The sequence below is a fragment of the Daphnia pulicaria genome, chromosome 6, assembly GCF_021234035.1.
Source record: "Daphnia pulicaria isolate SC F1-1A chromosome 6, SC_F0-13Bv2, whole genome shotgun sequence".
Taxonomy (NCBI): Eukaryota; Metazoa; Arthropoda; class Branchiopoda; order Diplostraca; family Daphniidae; genus Daphnia; species Daphnia pulicaria.
This window is the reverse complement of record NC_060918.1, coordinates 15,890,500-15,907,178: the sequence shown is the minus strand read 5'-3', so window position 1 is coordinate 15,907,178 and position 16,679 is coordinate 15,890,500. Positions and strand designations below refer to the sequence as shown.

Here is a 16,679-nt window from a genome sequence, read left to right as displayed (position 1 = left end):
ATTTCCAAAAATTGCCGAAATAACGATTCTACTAATCTTTTTAAAATCTCAATCAAATTAATATTTTTTTTTTGTACCACGTTACAAGTAGTTTTTACAAATGAATTTTCAGCAATGAAAAAAGTATTCTCGTTCGATGCTTATCGTCAGGAACAATGTTTTTCGCGGTATTTATAGGACAACAGAGAAGGGATACTTCGGTACTATAAACTAACAGATCACTGTTGGGGAACGTGATATTTTACCGCATACGGAAGACGCTTTTTGTTTGCTGGATACAGCGATCACGATCCGCTATGACAACCGTTTCATCCTTGTCGCATACTTACGTAGATCGATTTTATCGTTCGTCGGAGAATCATTCTCTGAATTTGAAAAAATTCGTTAACGGACGACGGGTGAGCTTGGGTGTGGAAATACTTATTTCAAAAAAGCATGCTTTAATCAAAATTACAAAATGTTTTATTAATTCTATTCCAATCAAAAATATTTTTTTAACTTAAATATTCAGGTCTAAATGATTATCATCAGACTCGATCTATATATGTAGCAGTTATCGATTTTATCTTTGTTAGTCCGCGAACGAAAGTGAACTTTTTTGTTGCCAGAATAGTCCCGAGTTTCACAGATGCGGCCCTCAAGCCCTCATTGCATGTTTCTCTTTTCCGAATATGTACTGTAGAAGTATATAATAGAAAGAATACAAGCTGCTGTCTTATAAGAAACTGAAAGGCCCTTATTGCTTACTCTTTATAACTCAATTGCCGGATAACTCTTTATCAGATTGGAGAAGCATTCTTTCGCCATTCTTGGCAAACGCATTTGTTTTCCGTTTTTCCACAAAATCGTCTCTGAATTGTCTCAAATTATTGATAAATTAATTTCAAGTGTTTTGACTTTGTGGCGTAAATATGGGATGGGAAGGGAAAGAAGCGAATGCTACTGACGAATTTCAAGGACGGTATAGGCTATAACTTATAAGTTAAAACTTGGTATAAACGTGGAGGGCGTCCAAAAGGACAAATGCCAGATATCGAGAAGGGGGAGGGGCGATGGGTTTTTGACGTTCTCGTGAATTCGGCGTTGCGTGTAACGCCAGTACTTGTGGCGTATACTGGAGTGTTTTATTTTTTGAGGTGGTTCAATTACCCTACCCAACATGGAACATCTGGCCTCCTTATGTCAATCGAACAGATGGCTGCTGGAACCTTCTGTATCGACCTTGTATATATAATCGATCGATGGCGCAATTCTGTTGTTCACGTTGATAAACACTATAATAAATTACTATTTGATAAAACTAGATACTGAAAACTGATAACATAATTTAACTCGAACCAAGATTAAACTTCTAGTTCTAGCACGAAATAATGGGTGTACCAGATCAAGAATTTCTATGCGTTTTGCGTTTGCAAGCCTACAAAAGAGAAGAAAAAACGACATATAGTTCACAGAGTATTATACCCTTTTCGCTTGGTACACACGCTTGGCTTTACACTGACAAAATCATTTGAAAGCACCAAACGGCAACTGAGAACCCAAACTGCGTACGGTGTGAAAGCTTATCCGGTGTAGATGACGAATGAATCAAAGTTAGATGGGGTATTTTAATTATTAAGAGTACGGGTGGGCAGAGCAGAAACTATTTCAATTGCAAGTTTTCTTGTTTGATCTTCGTAAATATTTAATGACAATATATAATGAAAAGATTGCAATGATCGTTAGGCTTACGTACCCCAGAATTTTTATTGGATCCTACTCTTCTTTCTCTTTAATTAAATATGTGTAAGTTACATGGCTGTAATAAGGAGTTCCTTATCTGCCTAATGTTTATTTTCTAAACCACCCGTTACATTGTTTCATTGAGTGTGAATTTAACGCGTACAAATACTACTCACTTTTCTGGAGAGCCAATCAAGATCAACGAGATTTGAAAACCTGAAAGAAGCGCGCAGTAGCGGTACGAAAACCAACTGTGATTAGGTAGATTCTCCATATTTTTTTATTTGTCTTTTAAAAGTGAGCGTTGTCTGATTTCATGCTTTTTTACTATGCTGACGCTAACACACGAGTTAAAAGTATTTAATAATAAGTTGATGTACTTATTGTTAAATCTGGTGCCATGACTGCAGTGTGGCTGTTTGAACGGTAGATGGCGGTAGCTGCGGGAAAAAAGGTAACAACCACCAAGCAGGCTATACACAAATTGACAAATACGTTAAGACGTGCCACAACAACTTGATGTTTACAAACTTTGGTTTACGATTTATTGTTGCAAATTGGAAATATTTTTCTCAATCTATTATTTGATCATGTGTGTGTGATTGTTTACTACATAAATCGTGCAATATGCCGATAGATATCAATGACTTATCCGAAGGTTGGCTGGAACTTGAAAGTGACCCAGGTAATCTTTCACTCTCACCACAAGAAAAAAAAATTGTGTTTTTTTTTTCTTTTATTTCTAATGTTTTAAATATTTTAATTGAAGGTATTTTCACCTTGTTACTGGAAGACTTGGGCACATGTGGAGTTCAAGTTGAAGAAGTGTATGATTTGCAGAAACCCCTTGATGGTGATGCTCCTGTTTATGGCTACATTTTTTTGTTTCGCTGGAGGGAGCGCTCCAGAAGAAAAACCATTTTAGATGCTGAACAGTTCATTAAAGATGAAGCAGCTATTAATAACATGTTTTTTGCCCACCAGGTATATATTTTTTTTTTCATTTCTATTGCACAATAATTACAAACATCTGTCATCTAACCAGGTGGTCCCGAATAGCTGTGCTACTCATGCATTACTTTCAATCCTTCTTAACTGTCCTCAAGTAACCCTGGGTCCTACTTTATCTAGATTGAAAGTAGATACTTCTGGTATGAGTCCTGATAACAAGGTTTGTTCCATTGACATCATAGGAAAAACAATAGAGAAAGCAGCTGACAGCCAAATTATGCAATTATTTGTCACACAGGGCTTGGCAATTGGTAATACACCTGAACTGGCCTTGGCACATAATTCCCATGCGGCACCAGCCGTTGCGTGCGACAGAAATGAGCGAAATGCTAATGTTCCTTCTTCCGGACGATTTAGTGCAGAAGCTTTCCACTTTGTAAGCTATGTGCCTGTCGATGGCCAGCTTTTTGAACTAGATGGTTTAAAACCATTTCCAATCGACCATGGTAAGTACTAAGTAGATTAACATCTGTCGTGTTTCCTTGTCGTGTCTGTTAAGCGCTGATTTTTCTCGTCTAGGACCTTGGGCTCCAAACGAAGATTGGACTGAGCTATTCAGACGGGTAATACAAGAACGAATTGGGTCAGCAACAGCAGGGGGTGAACCATATCACGACATTCGGTTCAGCCTTATGGCTGTTGTCCCAGATAAACGTATGGCGGTTCGTCAGAGATTAAATCTTTTGAAAACAAACAAGTAACAACTTAAAATCAACAAACATACGCTTTATTTTTATTATTATTTTATGAACAGAAAAATTGTGTTAGATGCCTTGCGACAATTAACGTTGCTCTCTGACGTGTCCAGAGAAATTGGCAAAGATATCCTTGAAGAGCAAATTGATACTGAAACAGACGGAGAAATTAATTTTCTACTACCTTCAATTGAGACGTTGAACACCCAGTCTTCGCCCAGTTTAGCCGCTAATGTCAGTACAGACACTGCGTCTGAATGCGGTTCTTCTTTTAACTCTCCTAACCAAATTCAGCAGCAACCTTCTAGCTCAGATTTGGCAAATAGTGCATTTGTCAAAGACTTCAGTCGACTGGTTGTCGTTAAAATGAGCGCTCAATCAACTGACTTAGATGGTATGTTTCATAGTGATGTGTTTTCTCCTGCTTCGTTGTCTTATTATTCGTTTTGCGTCCATGCAGATGCTGAAAATATCAAATCAGCCATCATAGAAGACCAACTTAAAACCATTGATCATAGTCAGCCCGTAAGTGATGCCAGTCGTCGTGATAGTGATGTGATGGGTTTACAATCAAACGAAGGCATTGCGGCAGAAAAGCGAAACCAGAAACAACGTTTTGGATCTCGGGATTTGATGGCTCTACTCAAAAGCTTAGAAAAAGAGATCGATACATATGAAGTTCTTCTTGCCGAAGAGATTGAGAAGCGAAAAAAATATCGGGTACATTGAAATATACTATTATTCATTGATTATCGAGATTAACTCATTATTGATCTGGTTTTCTACTTGATGCAGGTTGATCATTGCCGCCGGACTCACAACTACGACGAATTCATTTGCACCTTTCTTTCAATGTTGGCAGAGAGAGGAACATTGGCTTCACTCGTTGAACAGAATACTACTCGAAGAAAGCGATCACACAGGTTTTCCCACTTTGTTTAAATCTATTGAATTATTCTTGATTTATTCAAACCACTATTAAGTTAGCAAAATTGTAAGTTTTGGTTAGTTCTTAATAGATGGTTCGTTCTCATTTTCATAATTCAATAGATAATATGATCACTTTTTCTAAAATTATAATATCTTTACAATTTTTTAAATTTTACAGGTGTAGTCCTGGTACTGGTACTGAGTCACCCAATGGGCGTCATAAAAAGGGTCGTTCCCGTTACAAGCGTCGCCGGTAATATCCATTCATCATAAAATTGACTATTTTCATTATACATCCATGAAATAATACCCACTATGTTCTTTCATTTGACATCGAAGCACTTTTAATCTGCCAATCATGTACATTCTTTAAAGTGCACCGCACACTGTCTTCACTATTGCTCTCATCGTGTACCTCAAATAATAAGCCATATCTGTGACCAACGCTCGCTCTCTGAATATACACTTTATTTCAGTTGTTTTGTTTATTCTTGGCATAATTCTGGTTTTACCTTGTTAAGATTAAGACCACATGATCTGGCGCCACCAATAATCTTTGTTTTGTTTTTCTATGTCACTTAAGTGATTTGTTGGTACAAAACATATTCGACTGTCGCATACCAGATGAAACCAACGAGATTATTTATCGGTAGTCTACCTTTGTGTTCCTTTTATTATTGTCTAGTCATTCGAGTATTCTTTGCGGTAATCTCGAAATTGCACAATAATTGGGCTAACGTACGATTTGTATTCTGAAGTCGTCTAGCTGCCACCTGTCAGTCGTTATCGCAAACAATAACCTGCACTCAATTTTCAAACGTACAGTCCCCATTTGTATTTCTTACAACCCTATATTTTCAACAATGTTTTTTGGAGCGCTATATGACGTATGAAATGTAGTTTTCTTTCTTGACGGAATAACCGAAATTGTTATTCTATCATGCAGGCTCCATACCGACCGTCTCGACTCAGATTCAGATATAAACTTCTTGCATAATCTATGGTTGTTGTATCATTTCACTAGTCTAAGACGCGTCGCACTGCCTCAGTGAACAAAACTTTTATGATTCGTTAATTGCCTTTATTTATTTAAATTTTAATTATTTTTGTTTTTTTAATTACATTCTCAAATTAAGTTTGAATGAAAAAATGTCCGAATGTTTTTGTAAAAATTACCGATACTCTGGGAAGTTTTAGTTTGAGTGTAGTTTCATTATCGTTGGCCTATAATACTGAATAACGAAGAATCAAATACATTTTTTCTTTATCTTTCGAAGGAGCATACAAGTAGCGATTAGCTTATTCGAATGTACCACTACATCTCTTAGACAACTATAAACTATGAAACTCTGAGCTTTGTAGTTTGTATATCACGCGGTTAGCGCGCCATCGATCAAATGACTTGTCCGCGGACCAAATGAACCCTGATCCCAATTGTATCTTATACTAAAAACCTATTAACAATTAAGCGCCTTGTAAATCACTATCTAGATTTAAAAAAAAAAAACACTATGCTACGATAATGAAGCCAACACAAACAAAACAGCTAAAGGAGATTGAACATTTATTATTTAGATCGCATTTGTTTCGGTTTTCCATCCCCAAAATGTTGATTATAGTATGTGTGCCAAGTATCTAAGCTTATTGTAATTGTACAAACAATACTTGACAGTAGCGGCTGGCTTGAAAAGGCCGGCTTAGCCTGATAGCAATGAAGCCTAGCTGGTATTAAGGGACCAGCTGCTGTGTAATTGTAGTTACGATTTACTCGATGGACAATCAAATGAATCCAAATCGCCTCATTGTCATGTAAATAAGTACCGTAAGAATCTATAAGCCTTTGTATTATTCAACTTATTAATTTTTTTTTTAAATACACCTGCCAATTCGCACCCTTTTACCCCTCTCTCAAGAAACAAAGAGTAAAGATAAGCAGATAAGCTGTACACCTGCAGACTAGCGTCACTAGACTAAACCGATAAGTCTCACAAGGGAAAACCAATTTCGTAACCCACTTCGTTATTAGAGGAGAGAAAAGGAAATGCTTCTAATTTTGTTTGTTTATTTTGTTTGTTTGTCTAAAACAATTGATTCCCGAAAAAATTAAAGGTGCCGTTAGCTGTTTGAAAATTCATTGAACTATGAACTCCAATAAGTATATTAATTAAAACTGTAATTACATTCTTTTTAATAATTTAAATTTTTAATTACTATCGTATTAAGTTAAAATGTCTTGTCTAGTAAAGCTAAATAACTATTTCATTGAAAAACAAATCGCCAGTATGAAATTGATGAAACATGATGAGCGCGCAATTAAATAACGGTACGGTAAGGGTAACAGTATGGAGCTATACGCCCTAATTTCAAAGCATACTGTGTGAATTCACTAACTGATGGGCTTAGACCTAATAACTCATCAAGAAAACTGAGCGCACCCTACCCACTCTAAGCCATTATTCTGGCTTTCTGGCTTTTTTGATCACTTCTCTTGTTTAAATGAGAATTTTTTTTTTTTCAAACCCACCAGGAATTTTTTTCTTTTTCCAATTGAGCACACCTGCGCACTCTTAGCGGAGTTCGTTTATTGTCGTAGCGTTTATTATAATAGTCAAATTATTTATACAAATTAGAGTGTAGTTATTATAAATAAAGCTTACTAGTCTGCGACCACACATAAATGCGAATTTATGGTCCTCGATCTGTTTTCGTTGATGACGGGTTAATCAATGATGATGTAAGTATATAGGCTGCCGCTAGTCAAGTTTCCTATATCGAGATAAACTTCTTGCAACATTTGCAACTAATGTAAATTTAATTTCGTCAACTTTCAGCTGAATTTGAGCGGGCGGAGTGGGATCTTCATCGATCGTTTGTTTTTGCCTCTGATACGATTCTCAATGCGCATTGTTGCCTACCGTTCCCAACTGTGATAACGGTCTCACCACGATGAAATCCTTTTGTATGTGTTTTGATACGTACATGTCAATCAAGTGATAAAGTCGAAGGTTGTGGTATGATTGGTCCCACTAGACGCGAGACGGGGAGAGATAGAATTGATCTAATGGAATGATTGTCTAAATGAGATTATGCTATTGGTTCATCATCGATTGCAGCTTGGGTAATTTACACATGTACAGATATTTCAAGCGTATCCAATACGCCTCCCACCTTCTCAGGGTTATTCTAATAGATTATTTCTAAGCTCCAAATCGACAGCACATCGGCCTATATTTTGAAGTTTCACTCAAAGACTTTAGACAGTTTCAGTGTTGGGACGTGGAAATGACGAGCACGATGCTGTCGTTGTCACTGAATTCTGTTGCGGCGATTCTCCTTGTTCTTCTCGCAGGATTTCCGGTCAACAACGGCGATGACACGGACGCAGCAGTAGTGACTACCCCCAGTCCGGACGTTGGCCCATGGGTGCTGGTCGCCAATCCGTTAAAACTCGAGCGCATCACTGAAATGATTCCGTACACGATAAATCTTACCTTAACTTACTCTGAAAGCGAGGAACCGCCCAAATATGTTTCAAAAGAAACTCTATTCGTCGTGAAAGTATCCACGACTAATCCTCTAACAGTGAAATTAGCTAGCAAAGAAATTGTCTTTACTTGGGAAGATGTTACGGAAGGTAACAATAAGTCCCTCGGCGTCACTGGACAAGTCATTGGGTATGTGGATCTCAATTTCGTCCTGGATATTTTGCCGAAGAATGGATCAGTCGCTGTGGAAACCGTCCCTGTTCTCTCCGGCTACTTGGTAACCGTCATTCGGGAAAGTGATACTTTGGACAATGTTTTCACCATGTAAGTATTTTTGTGTTGTTGTTGTGGAATTTTTTTTCCTTGCAAGTATTTAGAATGCGCCGGCCTTAATATAAATAATTTCTAAAGATTTTATATTCCGCAGAATTATGATTATTATGGCGGTACTCAACACAATTAACATGGGATGTGCCCTTGATATGGCCATTGTGAAACAAAATATTCTTCGCCCGGTTGGACCAATTGTCGGCTTCATCTCTCAATTTACTTTCATGCCACTGGTGAGTGTATTGAATCATTTGACTTATTCAACAAAATACAAAGCGCACAATGAAGAAATCTGTGTTTGATTTTTGTTGATCTGGATTACGTTTTAACGATTGCGTACCTTAGATCCGATATCATATGCGTACACAACTTGGTTAATAGGTTTCGAAATTCTACTGACCAATTTGATGACGTATATTTATTTCCATGTCAAAATAAGGGGAAATCAATTAAATTATTGCTGATGCGTTTGTCTTTTTTGTTTTTTTAAGTTTGCCTTCGGCATTGCCATGCTGATGATTAAGGATCCTTTGATGGGTTTCGGACTGTTGGTAATCGGCGTCTGTCCTGGCGGTATAGCCTCCAATTTTTGGACGCTGCTTTTAGATGGTGATGTTAATCTTAGCATTACCATGACCTTCGTTTCTTCCATCGCTGCCATGGGTCAGTATTAAACCATTCATTTGATTGACAAAGCAAAATCGATAAACACTTTTAACGACGAATAAATTTGTAACAAATTATTGTTAATTACATCGCCTTCCGTTGGGCTGAATTTCGTAAAATTATGTTTTCTTTTGCAGGGATGATGCCGTTATGGTTGTGGCTTTTGTCTCCATTTTTCCTGCCGCCGGGATCGTCAGTGCAGGTGCCTTTCCTGGACATGGCAGTGTCGCTAATATTGCTAACCGTTCCACTCGGAATTGGACTTTTGATTCGTCGATTTAAGCTTTCTGTTGCCGAATTTCTCACCGTAAAAATCATCAAACCGGTGAGTAGTTAATTTTTTTGGGGGGCGAATTAAATTTAATACATTTTTCATTTTTTTGTTTTTCTAGTTCTCCTTCTTCTTCATATTTTTCATTTTTGGGGTAAGTCATTCTTTACTTTTAAGGATAATTGATTGTTGCGTTAAAAAAATTCGATTTAATGCATTACTCTTACTGTGACCTGACGCAATGTAAAAGATAACGACATCAAAATCTAAAAATGCCTGATCAAAGTTCATTTTTGGCTATTGACAGCTGGGTTTCTACAGCATGTCCCATATCTTCATTCTCCTGGACTGGACTTTACTGACCGCCGGTCTGGCGGTCACGGTTGCCGGCTTCGTGTTTGGAGCCTTTTTCGCGTGGATAACGCGACTCGGTCGACCACAAATTATCGCTGTGTCATTAGAGACAGCCATGCAAAATGCCAATATAGCCTTTGTTCTCCTCAAGACGACTCTTCCAACTCCGTACAGCGACATTGCTGCCCTACCGGCGATTGCTCAAATTTTGATGACAACTTCAATCCTGTTCATCTTTTTCGGCATCATCATGGCATACAGATGCGTTAAGAACCGTGGCTGCAAGAAAAAGGAAGAAAAGGTCGAAGAGGAAGAAGAAACCACAAAGTCCTTGATGCTAAAAGATTACACTGATGGCAGCAATGGAAATGCCAAAAAAGTCGAAACGCCACCTCCACAATACTACGGTGGACAAGTTACTCCCGAGTTTTCATGGGCAAAACGACCAAGTCTCATTGTGCCTAGTTCGCCAACCATCGATCCGAGAATTATCGCTTGATGACACCATATATATAGCCAAAAAATAAATAAATAAATAAATAATGTTTTGTTATAGAAAATGAAGACTTGTCTCGTTGAAATCTTGCCTTGCGTTACCCATCTGCCTTTTTATTTTATTTTTCTTTATTACCCGAATAAAATTTACCCATAACAAGTGAGTAACTGTGTAAAACGACAAAAAACAGCCCACGCGCTTGAACAAAATACACACAAATTTAAGTCTGTTTTCCCTCATTACTATCTTAAATTAGATATCAAATCCAGCTGAGCATTGAAAGTCAGTCATTGGTAAATTAAAGTCGTGTGATCTACAATACCAACGACGCACAGATAGTCAGCGGGCGCAATCAGTAAAAGTTGTTCAAACAGAATTATTCATTGACGCAACGGCAGAAACACTCGCAACATTTTGAAATCAAATTGTCAGACTCGGTGACGATCCGATTGCAAATACTTTCCTAATCGAAACATTTTAATGATTATGGTTCACCTGTTTAATATTCCCCTTCCAAGCGCTTGCTTGGAAATGTTTTGTTTTCTCATCTGTACACTAATATCGTTTGATATTAGAACACACTCATCTGCACTACAAACAAATAATTGCCCTTAACCAGTAGAGGTCCTGTAAATGAATAATAAGATTACATACAGATGTGAAATATTGAAAGCCATATGTTTGTAATTATGCTCCAAACAAAGTTACTACACATTCTTTTACTCAAAAGTCTCATGGGAAAAATCTCAAAACTGAAATAGTGATTGTGAAACTAGAAAAAAAAAAAACGTTGCAATTTCCCCAAGATGGTTGATGCGGCTACTTCAACGTTCGTACTCATCACCGATATCTCACTTCCATATGATTCAAGTCAAGCAACACAAACCATTCCATTAACATTCAACACCGACCCATAGCCAACATGACAATACAAATTCCACAATCAATTAAACAAAGAGAAAAAAAAATCAGAAAAAAACCTATTTTGTGATTCTACTAATAAGGTTGAGAATAACAAAAAATTGGGGAAAAATTAAAAGAAGAATGGTCAAGACCAAATAGTTTGGGAGGTTGGTTACCTCTCTTATTTTGTTGAGGGAGGATGAACCAGAAAAAGGAAAGTAGTGTTAATCTGTTCAGATGCATGAGTTGAGATAAAGAAAAGTGAAAACGAAGGGGAAAAGGAACGCAGGGGGGAATCAAAGCCAGATGACGAGGGAGAAGGGTCAGAAAAATCAAGCGAAATAGGTTGCAGCTAAGTGTCAATGACATGTCCTTCAATGAAAAGAGATCTTGCGCGCCGCACCGGCGTTTTCGACTGTCATGGCGAATTTGGGCGGAGGTGGAGCCATAGCAGCGTCGGCTGCGTCTCGTGGACCAATCTCGTAGGAGAGCAGGCGTTTCGTCGGACGCTCTTCGCGTAAAAAGGCATTGATGGCCTGAAGATCTTTCGACGGGCTACGATTAAAGCTATAACGCATAGGCAGCGGCGAATGAGAGATGACATTGCCTTTAAGCGGACTAATAAAGACCGTATGCTTTGCAGACACTTTTCGACGCGGAGAAAGAGGAACTTGGCGCTGTAAAGGCAAAGGCGACAAGGGCAATGACTCCTATATAGGGAATAAAACAAAAATTTAGTCACTTGATATTTAGCAATAAAGAATGATTAAAATGCACTACCAGACGGTTCCTGTTTGAGAATTTAAGAGCAAAGGCCTGAAGTCGACGAACGTAGACCGTGTTGTAGAATAGAATCAAATCTCCTCGATCTTCGTACTCGAAGCTGGATGAGGTGCCAGCTAAACCTGTCGGGGTAGGTGGACAGGACGAAGGCTGAGGGAAAGGCAATGTCGACGAAGAACGAACTGGTGGAAGTGCCTTCTCTCCATTGGATTCTGCTTTCTTTTCGTCACCGTTAACTTTAACAGTAGACCCAGTAGCTGCTTCATCGTCTTCTTCGCTGGGAGAAGGACTTGGAGTGGTCGAAGGATGATTACCTCCGGTTACTGATGACGCCGAACCTGAGGTAGACGAAGCAGATCCACGGCGTGCTTTGGTGCATAGCAAAACACTGCGATAGACGTGACTCGAAGCATGGGGTTGTGTTCGATAGCAGCGCATAATATCGGTAAAGTTCTTGTCTCTACCAGTTACCTAAACAAGTAAAATAATTAAAACCCAAGTCTTAAAATCTAATTTAATCTCCCTTTAGAGAATAGCACCAGAATTCAACTAACCTTACAAATTACGTAGACTGCACACATCAAAATTTGATCAAGGTGACGATCTTGCATTAAATCGCTATGCTTCATCACCGAAAACTCGAAACATGTCCAGATCTTCTTACGCAAGTCTTCTTCATACAACTCGAGACGATTGCACAAGTCTTGTAGCCGAACGGATGCCAAATGATAAAACTGCAACAAAAAAGATTAAAATAGTTTGTTGAATTATCTCGCAATATTAACAGCCATTAGAAGTCTACAAACCTTTCTAAAAAATAGACTCAGGGATCCCGTTCTCTTAGGTTTATTGTCAGCCGTTGTTACCACACTGGGACTGGGCAGAAGTTCCATTTTCTGATCATTTAATTCCAGTTTGGAAGAAGCCTTTATTGCATTGCCAACAGAAGCAGGAGTAGCCGCTGTATTAGAGGGACTTGGCGGAACTGTTTCAGGCCCGGGAAACAATTTCCTCCTTGACGATTGGGCTGGCGTACGTTCATTTACTGACGCCACCGATGACACGGGTGATTGCAGAAGAGCTAGTAACAAGCAACATTCAATTTCAAGATCAAAGTGTGATAATATATTGTACTTACAGGCAGCAAGACTAGATTCCGCTCTCTTATTGGTGACGTAAGTCGATGGCGAATAAGGTATTGGCTGCTGCGGAGTGTTTCTGACTGGATCTGATGACTGGACGACAGCCGGAGTCTGCGGAGCAGAAGGGGTTGGTGGCAGAAGTTGGCTTGGTAGCGAAACTTCTTCACAAGAAGGAATGGGTTGATCGCAGCTCTTTAAGTATTCCCACAAGGGACTTTGGTAACGCCATGCCATAGATTCGAGAATTTGCTCTTCCATGTGATTTAGGTGCTTTACTACGTCGCGAGATAAATCTTCAGCCCGAATGAGTACTTCAATTACCTATAACCGACCAAGATTTCTTTTGAATGAGCATGATAATGACGGCAATAATGTTAAGTACCTTATAAAAGTAGAAAGGTTGAATAGGAAAGACTTCCAAGATCCATGGGAATGTGCGCTGGGAGTTGTAAGAGAACAGAACAATCTCTAGGCAACAAGTGATCAAAAGCTGATGAAGCATATCTTGTTGTAGAATTCCTGACAAAAAAAAAGAGTAATACAATGTGAAACATGAAATGAAAATAAAATTCAGATTTAGTACCTGATAGATCTGTGCCTGCCTTGAGACGTCTGCGTTCGTCGATGATGATTTTTTCCAAAACCTTGTAGTACAGGCTTTCTCCTAACTGCAGACGTTTGCGAGCCATATCCATACTGAAACCATTAGTGCGCCCTTCATCGGCCTGATTGACATAGTGAGCGCAGAATTTCTCGCCCATTTCCTTAACCCTGGCTTGAATACTCTCCCCTGGATTGTTAGAACACTCACTGAAAATACGTCTGAGCTCCTCGCTAGGTCCCGTTTGACGACCGGAGACCAGAGCCTGCAGCCGGCTGACACTTTGAGTGGCTGTCGATACGGGCGTTACCGATCCAGGTTCTTTGGCTTTGAGGAAATTTCGACCGGTCAAAGGCGTGGCCAGCGCCAGGTGATGTGAACCATCGAATTGTGATTGCAAATTGCGGCGGGCTGGGTAGACCATCAGCTTTTGTTCTTCGAAAGAAGCTATACTGTTGAAAGTGGCTTTCACCGGGGTTCCTATCTCTGTTAGAGCATCAGGACTGGAGAAAATACGCTCGTCGAAATCGCCGACACGATGCACGTAATCCTCATAGTCATTGTTGACCACTTTCTTGTTTAAGTCGAAGACAGCTGTGTCGAGAATTCCGCATAGAGTCCTTTTGTCACCCTTCAGTACCTCTTTTTCGATGAGGCTTTTGACGTAAGGTCTGAGAACATGCGTTTTGATTCGCTTGACGTCAACAACGGTTTTTTCGTCCTGGCTGCTGTTTCTTGAGTAAAGACACTCAACGATGCAGCCAGGTTCAGAAGGGGCTTTGTAATCACGACTGTGGAAGTCGCTAGGCAGACCAGGAAATTGAGGGTTGAAGAGTTCTCGGCGATTGGCAACAAGAGAATTTCCGTAGATGTAATCAAGACAAGCTAGTAGCAAATGAAAGCAGCTGACTAGCTCTTCGTGGATCTGTGAGAAATTAGTCTTAATGCGTACGAAGAAAGCCCAGCAAAAGTCGTAAACATCTTTTGCAGAGCAAGGAAGTTTGCGTGACTTCCGAGAACGTGGCTGTCTAGGAGGGTCGTTAAGCGGATCTTGGAAGATTTCTTTGAACATCTCATCATACTTCTTGAAAATCACAGAGCAGACTTCAAAGTTACGTTCCAAGCTAACAAACTTGCGACGTAATTCTTCAGACAGGTTTGCCATGTCTGCCCATTTCCTCGATTTGTCAAAGAAATCTAGCATGCTGATGTTGCATTTTCGTCTGAGTTGAGTAAGACTAACACAGTTTCCCTCTACTGTTCCAACTTGTCCCACAGTTGGAACAGTGCTGTTTCGGCAAGCAACATACAAGGCGCAACATAGCCAATGGATTCGATCACCCTAACAAAAGAAAAAGAAAACAGATTAGACCATGGGGAAACTAGGAACAAATCTGCCCGTCAACAGCATTGTAATTACTGCTAAGCTTGTAAATGGTGTAATTTGTCTGACACAACCCACCAGACAATGACAATAACTGATAACAGACCAGTAACAAGTTAATCTCTTAACTCTGCATTGCAGATTTACCTCAAGAGTGTAGTTGGTGGAAAGAGTTTCATAGTTTCGCCAGGCTTCATCGGCTGTGTTTTTGTCAATGTTGAGATCGGCACAAAGGCCGCGAAACCTCTCCTCAGTGTTTTCTTGGTCGGCATCTTCAGACAGACCCATTTCGAGTAGTCAATAAGCCAGTAACTATTAAATCAGTAGAGCAGCTATGCTTATTAATAACGGAAACCAGCTACATCGGACGCAAAACCGGAGATCACAAGTAACACAAACTGCAGCCCACTGTATCAGACGTAGAAAAAACCCACACAAAGCTTACACTCGGCGATTCGTGGCGGGAATTCCCAGTTTTTCTCCAGACTGGCCCTTGCGCCCTCTTGCTGAACAGAGCCTCTAGCGGTGAATAAGATCTGGGGTGGGGACCACAACCAATATTTGGCGCGAAATGAAATCAGCTGTATGGAGACATACATAAAAAGGCCAGACAGTTTTTAATTAGCCATATCAATCACATAGATACGAACTGAACGATTACGAAGATACAAGGAATTAAAATTAAAATTTATTCATGTTCTGATTTTAATAATGGATACGGTTGGAAATTTTCTGTCTATTGAAAATCTTAGTAATGTAGCATCCGCTAGATGCCTTCACAGAACACGTTTTGTGTACAATATTCCCAGGCCTTGGCTATTTTAATGAATAATAATAATTTTAATTTGGTTTAATTGTTTGTCTGTCTGCTCTTTCTGACTGTCACTGCTGTCTAGGTTCTAGCCTCCAGCGCTGTCTAGCTTCTTTTTTTGACTAATATTGATGACTTGATGGTTAGGTAAAAAAGATGAGCGCGTTTGAATGGATTAAGAACGATTTAAGAATTTTATTGTTTGATTATTGTAACATTATTGGATTATTCAAAGCTGAACCTTTCTGTGATCATATTCTTACTTTAATTTTGTGCAGGCAATGGAGAATTACTTGTCAATGCATGAAAGTGAACTAGGTTTCGAGTGTTTTTCAAATTTCACTCCTGCTGAAGTTTTTGTTCAAGGTCTTGCAGGGTTCACTAACCAACATGACATTGATCACATTATTCGGGCACAGAAACAAATGTAATTTTGGAGGAGTTCAAGTAAACTCCATACTATTCACACTATACTTAAATTTATCATTTTCTTATTACTTTGACTTTCTATAGGCTTCAACGGTTTGAAAAGACAAATGAAATGCTAGTCAACTGTAATACTCTGTCCCAAGTTCACCTTCAAAAGGCTAATGTAGAATTCAAGAAGCATGCACAGCTTTTGAATGAAGTAAAAAAGGACTTGGAGAATATCTTCAAGAGAATCAAAATCATGAAAGCCAAAGCAGCATCTCAATACCCACATCAATTTGAAGGCTAGTTCATACTGCATACATACATTTTTTAATTTTTTTTTTAAGCTTATCCAAAATAATTGTTTTGATAAACAGATGCTGTAAGTAAAATTCAAACACCCATAGCAGAGGAGGATGAAAAAACAAAGGATGTATAATCTACACTACTTGAAATTGGCTTGCACTCATGATTTTGTGTTTAAATGTTAGAAATATAATTGAAGACTTCAATCAGTCATTATTTAAAAAATATAACAATGTCAGTTTTGATAGTTTGTGCATATATTTACAGCCGGAAAAGGTGCTGCTGAAAATCATAGTATTGCGCATCGGAGCCTATATATGTGTAGGCTACTTTCCTAAGATAAAAATGAAACACTAAGGCTAGGGATTATTTTTGTCG

General features: G+C 38.9%; 4 protein-coding genes across 4 annotated transcripts; 3 read left to right on the top strand and 1 right to left on the bottom strand.

Moving 5' to 3' along the window:
- The first annotated feature begins 2,189 nt into the window (after window positions 1-2,189).
- LOC124343463 (ubiquitin carboxyl-terminal hydrolase calypso-like) lies at window positions 2,190-4,836 on the top strand. Its single transcript, XM_046796786.1, has 9 exons — window positions 2,190-2,407; window positions 2,492-2,706; window positions 2,768-2,893; window positions 2,972-3,179; window positions 3,253-3,430; window positions 3,488-3,822; window positions 3,889-4,148; window positions 4,224-4,351; window positions 4,537-4,836. The coding sequence occupies exons 1-9, from the start codon at window positions 2,350-2,352 to the stop codon at window positions 4,613-4,615; spliced, it is 1,587 nt and encodes a 528-aa protein (XP_046652742.1). The 5' UTR covers window positions 2,190-2,349; the 3' UTR covers window positions 4,616-4,836.
- A 2,689-nt stretch (window positions 4,837-7,525) lies between these two features.
- LOC124343462 (sodium/bile acid cotransporter-like) lies at window positions 7,526-10,189 on the top strand. Its single transcript, XM_046796785.1, has 6 exons — window positions 7,526-8,167; window positions 8,271-8,406; window positions 8,665-8,836; window positions 8,977-9,164; window positions 9,232-9,264; window positions 9,418-10,189. The coding sequence occupies exons 1-6, from the start codon at window positions 7,641-7,643 to the stop codon at window positions 9,961-9,963; spliced, it is 1,602 nt and encodes a 533-aa protein (XP_046652741.1). The 5' UTR covers window positions 7,526-7,640; the 3' UTR covers window positions 9,964-10,189.
- Window positions 10,190-10,619: 430 nt separating this feature from the next.
- Window positions 10,620-15,291, bottom strand: LOC124343454 (retinoblastoma-like protein 1). Its single transcript, XM_046796768.1, has 8 exons — window positions 14,921-15,291; window positions 13,372-14,731; window positions 13,171-13,307; window positions 12,785-13,109; window positions 12,453-12,727; window positions 12,201-12,380; window positions 11,644-12,117; window positions 10,620-11,573 (listed from the first exon to the last, which is right to left on the bottom strand). The coding sequence occupies exons 1-8, from the start codon at window positions 15,059-15,061 to the stop codon at window positions 11,238-11,240; spliced, it is 3,228 nt and encodes a 1,075-aa protein (XP_046652724.1). The 5' UTR covers window positions 15,062-15,291; the 3' UTR covers window positions 10,620-11,237.
- Window positions 15,292-15,607: 316 nt separating this feature from the next.
- LOC124343474 (kxDL motif-containing protein CG10681-like) lies at window positions 15,608-16,507 on the top strand. The gene is made up of 4 exons (XM_046796800.1): window positions 15,608-15,731; window positions 15,863-16,011; window positions 16,098-16,297; window positions 16,373-16,507. Exons 2-4 carry the CDS (start codon window positions 15,866-15,868, stop codon window positions 16,432-16,434), a joined length of 408 nt encoding a protein of 135 aa, XP_046652756.1. The 5' UTR covers window positions 15,608-15,731; window positions 15,863-15,865; the 3' UTR covers window positions 16,435-16,507.
- Window positions 16,508-16,679: the final 172 nt, after the last annotated feature.

What these genes read in the sequence shown, in the direction of transcription:
- LOC124343463 (XM_046796786.1), top strand. Translation starts at nt 2,350, where the DNA reads ATGCCGATAGATATCAATGACTTATCCGAAGGTTGGCTGGAACTTGAA. An exon ending in GGAACTTGAAAGTGACCCAG is followed by an intron (nt 2,408 to 2,491) that starts GTAATCTTTCAC and finishes TTTTAATTGAAG; the next exon opens with GTATTTTCACCTTGTTACTG. An exon ending in GTATGAGTCCTGATAACAAG is followed by an intron (nt 2,894 to 2,971) that starts GTTTGTTCCATT and finishes TTTGTCACACAG; the next exon opens with GGCTTGGCAATTGGTAATAC.
- LOC124343462 (XM_046796785.1), top strand. Translation starts at nt 7,641, where the DNA reads ATGACGAGCACGATGCTGTCGTTGTCACTGAATTCTGTTGCGGCGATT. An exon ending in TTGGACAATGTTTTCACCAT is followed by an intron (nt 8,168 to 8,270) that starts GTAAGTATTTTT and finishes TATATTCCGCAG; the next exon opens with AATTATGATTATTATGGCGG. An exon ending in TTCTTCCATCGCTGCCATGG is followed by an intron (nt 8,837 to 8,976) that starts GTCAGTATTAAA and finishes TTTCTTTTGCAG; the next exon opens with GGATGATGCCGTTATGGTTG.
- LOC124343454 (XM_046796768.1), bottom strand. Translation starts at nt 15,061, where the DNA reads ATGGGTCTGTCTGAAGATGCCGACCAAGAAAACACTGAGGAGAGGTTT. An exon ending in AACCTTTCTACTTTTATAAG is followed by an intron (nt 13,110 to 13,170) that starts GTACTTAACATT and finishes GGTCGGTTATAG; the next exon opens with GTAATTGAAGTACTCATTCG. An exon ending in TCTCAAACAGGAACCGTCTG is followed by an intron (nt 11,574 to 11,643) that starts GTAGTGCATTTT and finishes TTCCCTATATAG; the next exon opens with GAGTCATTGCCCTTGTCGCC.
- LOC124343474 (XM_046796800.1), top strand. Translation starts at nt 15,866, where the DNA reads ATGGAGAATTACTTGTCAATGCATGAAAGTGAACTAGGTTTCGAGTGT. An exon ending in ATTCGGGCACAGAAACAAAT is followed by an intron (nt 16,012 to 16,097) that starts GTAATTTTGGAG and finishes GACTTTCTATAG; the next exon opens with GCTTCAACGGTTTGAAAAGA. An exon ending in ATACCCACATCAATTTGAAG is followed by an intron (nt 16,298 to 16,372) that starts GCTAGTTCATAC and finishes TTTGATAAACAG; the next exon opens with ATGCTGTAAGTAAAATTCAA.